This window comes from Vigna umbellata, chromosome 10, assembly GCF_029865625.1.
Source record: "Vigna umbellata cultivar VRB3 chromosome 10, Vumbellata_1.0, whole genome shotgun sequence".
NCBI lineage: Eukaryota > Viridiplantae > Streptophyta > Magnoliopsida > Fabales > Fabaceae > Vigna > Vigna umbellata.
In genome coordinates, this window is record NC_142174.1 from 6455342 (window position 1) to 6462068 (window position 6727).

Here is a 6727-nt window from a genome sequence, read left to right on the forward strand (position 1 = left end):
TAAGTTAACATCCATAACAAAAGTCTACTATGAGAGGTCAAGACCTATCATAATATGTTTAAACATAATTTCAATTTTGTCACCGGATTGATATATTATGACATGTTTCCAAAACTACGTTATAATAACTCTTATTTTTATTACAAAAATATTATCAGTCAACTTATTATAACATGTGAATTCCATCGGTCATAATAGGTCGTCATAAAATCCTCTTTTTCTACTAATGAATCTAACAATGAAAAATCAAAACTATCAATCTTCATTTTATTTTTATTAAAAACAAACTAACAGAGAATCAATCTAATATTAAAATAAGATTTAAAAAAATTATTAATAGCTTTCTAAAATTTAAGTTTATCAGATAATTTGTTTTTTTTATCTGTTTAAATTGTATTATTAATATATTTGTATATTGTATAGATTATCATTGATAAAATATTTAACTTTAATTGATATTATTATAATAAAATTTATCATAATTTCATATTATTCATTTTTATAATCCGTTTTATTGTTATTCTAATTTCAATTAATAAAATAAATTCTATATTTTTTTATAATAATAATAATTAATTTAATAACATACAATAAATTTCAATTAAAATAAAAACCCGTGCGTGGTAACGTTGAATATACTAGAATATAGTTTAAAAATTTAATTTAGTGAAACAAAAACAGTGCAAAAGAAAGTGATGGAAAAGTCAAAAAGCAGTTTGAAGTTCTGCAAGAATGTTCCTGCTCTTAAATTAACTAACGACCCTTTTCTTTGTCCTTCTCTATTTCATATTATTATTTATTTACCTTTTCAGAAATGGCAGTACTATACGTTGAAACACACCAAGGGTCAGGTCCGGTCAAGTTACTCTCAGAACTTCCTCGATATCAGGGACAATTTCGTTTCATTCTAACATTGCTCAATGCGCCCCTCACACCCTCCAATCCCACTTCTCTTCTTTTTATTCATACAATCATAATCAAAAACAAAACACAAATGTTTTAAAGGTTAAACTCTATAAACCAAACTAAAATACTAAAACTCAAACCCACACTCTCCTATAGTAGCATTATTTTATATCAATCTTTTTTCGCTTTTGTTACAGGTTCCTAATGATTTTTCTTTTTTTTTTTCCTGTTAGAAACTGATACTGAACTTTAGTTGCCTTTGACTATGAAACTGGAAGATGTAATGAAAAGGTGATTCATTGTGTCCAATGTTCCTTTAATCACGGAATTGTTTACTAAAAACTAACACCACCAAGTACCAATCTTTCTGAGCGACCAATATTGGGAGAGAGAGAGAGAGAGGGAGTGAGTGAAGTGTTCACACTCTGTGTATTGTAGTGGCAACAACACTTACACAGAGAAGCACTTTTCTTCTTCATCAACAATGTTTCAAGCAACCCACATTTTGCTCTTCTTCTCCGTTCTGTCCTCGTTTTTACCACATGGAACAGCAGCATTCAACCTCACTCTCCCGGGGCAACATCCAGACCCGGAAGCTGTTGCCACACAAGTTCATAGGTACATCATTCCAAAACCTTATTTTCTTTCTGTCTTTTTAGTTCTTTTTTCAGGTTTTTAGCACAAAAACCACTACAAACCAACTCACTTAACCCCTTTATTTCACCTTATCTTCAAGACCCTACATTGAAAATTATCATCCCAACCTCGTAACATAAAAGCTAAAACATAAAGATACAATCTTTACATCTGGGTCATTGCCAAAAACCAGCAACTCACATTTCATTTCTTCTTCCTTTTTCAGGGTCACACCCTAAGTTACCCAATTTTGTTGCCTCAAAGTGACTATTTTTAGTGATAAAAATGTTTTTTTTTTCTAGAATTTCTTTCTAGACTACGAAAGGGACAATTTTTTTGAAACTTGATATAATAATATAGTTTGTTATTTTCAGGAGGGTGAATGCTTCAATGGGAAGAAGGGAAATGCTGAGATTGTCAGAGAAAGATGTGGCATCATGTCTTACAGGTAACCCGATTGATGATTGTTGGAAGTGTGACCCAGATTGGGCCAACAACAGACAGAGACTGGCTGATTGTGGAATTGGGTTTGGGCAGAACGCAAAGGGTGGAAAAGGTGGAGAATTTTACATAGTCACGGATTCATCTGATGAGGACCCTGTGAACCCAAAACCAGGAACACTTAGATATGCAGTGATACGGAATGAACCACTGTGGATCGTGTTCCCCAGTAACATGATGATTAAGCTCTCTCAGGAACTCATTTTCAATAGTTACAAAACCATTGATGGCCGTGGTGCTGATGTGCACATCGTGGGTGGAGGTTGCATCACTCTTCAGTATATTAGCAATGTCATTATTCACAACATTCACATCCACCATTGCCATCCTTCTGGTAACACATTCATCCTTCAATACTTTCTTCTTTTACTTACTTTTAATACAAACTCTCAGTTTTATTCTATTCATTTTTTTTAAAATATAAAATAAATGGATAGTAAAATTAACATACTTTGTAAAATTCAGCCTCAGTCAGTGTGAAAACTGAAAAGAGTGTTTTCACTTTGACCATAAATTTATGGAACCTCTTTGCTTTTGTACATGCAATAAAGTGAGATTCAAAGTTAGATTCAACAGAGAAATAATGATGCTTTTTCCCGCTTTGCTTCTGCTTCCCTCCAATATGATTTTTTTCACTTTCTACATTTTTTCCACGTAAGTAAAGTATTACCCTCTTAGTACCCTTGCTTATCGCACCCTTTTCTTTCTCATCATCACATCCTTCCATTTTACACTTTAAAAAAACCTATTATTTTCTTAACGTTATAAAACGATGTCTCTATTTATAAAATGCAAAACTTCATCAACACATTTTAGTTATAAAAAAAGAGTTACCCTCTAAAGTCGACATAATGGTAATAAGATAAAATACGATACAAACTTTAACCATATTTAATGTACACTCGGATCAAGTTTAAAGCTTGGATACGATACAAATGTTATATAAATATTTTTATTAAATATATTTAATAAGATTAATTGTATTATATTTATATTGAACTTTATTTGAAATTATTTTCAAATTTTAAATATATTTGTTTCAAATTATTATAAAATTGTTTAAAAATATTTAAATTTTATATTTGATTTTAAAAAATCATTTTTAAACCAACTCAAATAATTATATAGAAATTATTGAGTTTTACACATTTTAAAAGTATAGAACTATTTCAACTGATTGGATTTATTTTATGAAATATAATTGATAAACAAGTTTAATATATTTGTTAGTTAAAATTAATTTTAAATTTTTCTATTAACATTATTTTTTATTAATAACTTTAAAATAATTTTAAATAAAATTTAATACAAAATATAAATTTAAATAAATTAATTTTGTTAGATATATTTAATAAAAATATTAATTTTAATAAAAATATTTGCATAATATTTATATAAATTTAAATTTGCTTTTAATTATAAAAGAAACAAAAATTATTTAATTTTAAAAAAATTATGACTAAATTGAAATAATATAAAAATACAGAAATTTAACTTAAATTAAGACAATAATATGTAGTGTAACAGGAATAAGATTTTTAATTTTTTAAATCTTGACACTTGATAAATTTTTATTTTTTCTTAAATTTTAAAAAAATTAAAGAAAAATTAGAAAACGTAAGAAAATTACAATCTGACATGTGCCAATTCTTTAATTTGATTGTATCAAATTGTTTAAAATAAAAATCAAATTACGAAACATAAAAAAAAGAAAATCCATTTGATTTTCACTATAAAAATAGAGACAAATAATATTATTTAGCGAAATTTAAATTAGCGTAAGTTGTGATGACACTGATAATATAAAGACAATGAGATCTTTTATGAATAAACTAGATAGATTCATTATTAAAAAAGAATGAGTTTGTTTTTTTATTTTTTTATTTTTATATATGTAAAAGGAATAACATAACTTTTTTTATACGTCATTCAATTTTATTTTATATTTTTATAACTTTTTATTCTTACTTTTATTTTTTATAATAGGATAATGTTGATAATAATGATAGCGAAATTGGATAGATATATCATGATGGTAAAATTATACCACTAATAGGTATTTGTTAGCTCTTTTAGATTGAAATGAAAATTGAGTACCATACTAAGCGAAGAAAAAAATGTGGGAATTAGTTAATTTTGTTTTATGTTATATATATGTCGTTGTATTAATTAATTTCTTATATTTTTATTTTATATGAACTTTTAAAATTAAATAAATTCATTATTCTATTTTAAAACACAAAATGCTTGAAAAAGAGTATTTTATTCTTCTTGTTCACTTCGTACCTTTATTTATTTTAAATTATTATTATTAAGATATATGTAATAAGAAATACTAAAATAATCTAGGTGAATATACTTTGAAAGAGAGAAGTCTTTGCAGGAATGATGGAGCTGCATATTTAGAAAACAAGGTATCTAAGAATGCCAAGATTCAAATTGATCAATCATCTTAGTAACAAATCAGTCTGAATAAAAATATTAAAATAAAATTATATATAATTAAAAAATAAAATATATATTCTTTAATTTTTTTATAAAATAGTGTTATATCAATTTTCTAAACTGTTGAATTTCTTTATCGTGTTGTTTCATATCTGTTTGAATTATTTTCTGATAAAAATTTGTGTTTGGTTTCACTTAATTTTGAAATACAACTTTTATTCTTTTTTATTTACACTTCTATAATAGTTATGTAATTTTTTTGAATATATATATATATATATATATATATATATATATATATAAATAATATTTCCACCCTGAAGAAAAAGTAAGAAGAAATATGTAATGATTATCACTACCACGATTGTCAGGTAATGCTAACGTGCGGTCGAGTCCAGAGCACTACGGGTACCGAACTGAATCAGACGGCGATGGAATCTCAATCTTCTCGTCGCGTGACATTTGGATCGATCACTGCACGCTATCCCGGTGCAAGGATGGCCTGATCGACGCGGTGATGGGTTCGACGGCAATAACGATCTCAAACAACCACTTCTCGCACCACAACGACGTGATGCTCTTAGGCCACAGCGACCACTACCTGCCAGACTCGGCGATGCAAGTGACGATCGCGTTCAACCACTTTGGAGAGAATCTGGTGCAGCGCATGCCGCGTTGCAGACTAGGTTACATTCACGTGGTGAACAACGACTTCACGCGATGGGAGATGTACGCGATCGGGGGAAGTGGGAGGCCTACTATTAACAGCCAGGGGAACCGCTACACTGCGCCGGAGGATCCGTACGCAAAGCAGATTACGAAGAGGCTGGACGCCGGAGAAGGGGAGTGGAGCGGCTGGAATTGGAGGTCGGAAGGGGATGTGATGCTGAACGGCGCGTTTTTCGTGGCCTCAGGAGGTGAGGCCGGCACTGACTACCAAAATGCGTACAGCGTTGAGCCTAAGAACGTGGATCGTATCTCGCTTCTCACCATGTCCGCCGGTGTGCTCGGCGTTGCTAGGTATCTTAATTATGTTTATTTCTTAATTATTTTTTAATTATAACTAACGTAACTTTGTACACATTTTTCATAATTATAAAAAATTAGTTAATTAATACAATTAAGAATAGTAAATTAGTATGATATCATTTATCATAATCAAAGCTAATTATCAAATCATAAAAAAATTCTCTACTCAAAAGGTATACGTAATAATTATGAAATGTACAGAATATAATAAATAAAAAATGTGTAAAGACATAGTTACAAAGAAAATTCTTTTATTCGTAGAGTTCATTTTGTTTTTCTTAGTAAGTTTACTTTTCTAAGAACACATTACAATTATGATAAATGATTTCAACAACTTTTTTATAGGAAATTTTCAATTTGATGTACATAAGATGGAAATGGAATCTGAAATATGGTTGAATGATGAACAGGGACAATAATCTGGGAATGTGGACGAGAGGAGCCAATGATGGTGGTGTATATTTTTCAGATACAGGCCCAGAATACACGGATGACATGTCCCAGAGTACAATGCCGCTGCCACCTTCACGTATTTTCCCTCTTCTCTCTGCATTTCTTGCTTTCTTGTGCCTCTTATTTCATACAATTACCTTAACAACACTTCTATAGCAAAATGAGTTGTAACCAATCGAATACGATGATGTTTGTTGTCTCTGTTGGAATGACTTGAGACTAAATATTTTCCTCCATCATCATTATATATCTTCGTCCCAACCCCTTCTCCCCCATCCTCTTTTATTTTTCCCTCGAACCATTTTTCTGTGGCTTAGTCATTATGTGTCCCACAATGTCAAGAGAGAAAATTGTAAATTTGCCACTCTTGTAGCGAAGGAGAACTTAGTTATACCCAGGACAGATTAAAAAAAAAGTCTTAGGTGTTTAAAACATTTGTTTCTTCATTATACGAAAAATTGAAATACAAATTTGTATAAAATTTTAATTAAATATGTATTTTAAGTTTAAGAATTTTAATTAACGTAATTAAATTAAAAAATTATATGTATTTTAAGTTTAAGAATTAATATATATTCAAAAACATAAAATCATATTTAAACCGGCTTTCTGTAACTCCGAGGAGTATATGTTTGTCCGTCAAACACAACCCTTGTACCCTTTAACTTTCAGAAGGATATTAACCAATGGCTAGAAACTAGTGTGTATTTTATGTCAAATGGACAGAGATATAGAGTTTGTTTGTAACAAATTGTTG

General features: G+C 29.4%; 1 protein-coding gene across 1 annotated transcript; it reads left to right on the plus strand.

The window, feature by feature from the left end:
* The first annotated feature begins 1100 nt into the window (after positions 1–1100).
* Positions 1101–6215, plus strand: LOC148191750 (putative pectate lyase 12). The gene is made up of 4 exons (XM_088100521.1): positions 1101–1524; positions 1917–2377; positions 4860–5508; positions 5928–6215. The coding sequence occupies exons 1-4, from the start codon at positions 1391–1393 to the stop codon at positions 6124–6126; spliced, it is 1443 nt and encodes a 480-aa protein (XP_087956647.1). The 5' UTR covers positions 1101–1390; the 3' UTR covers positions 6127–6215.
* The last annotated feature ends 512 nt before the right edge of the window (positions 6216–6727 follow it).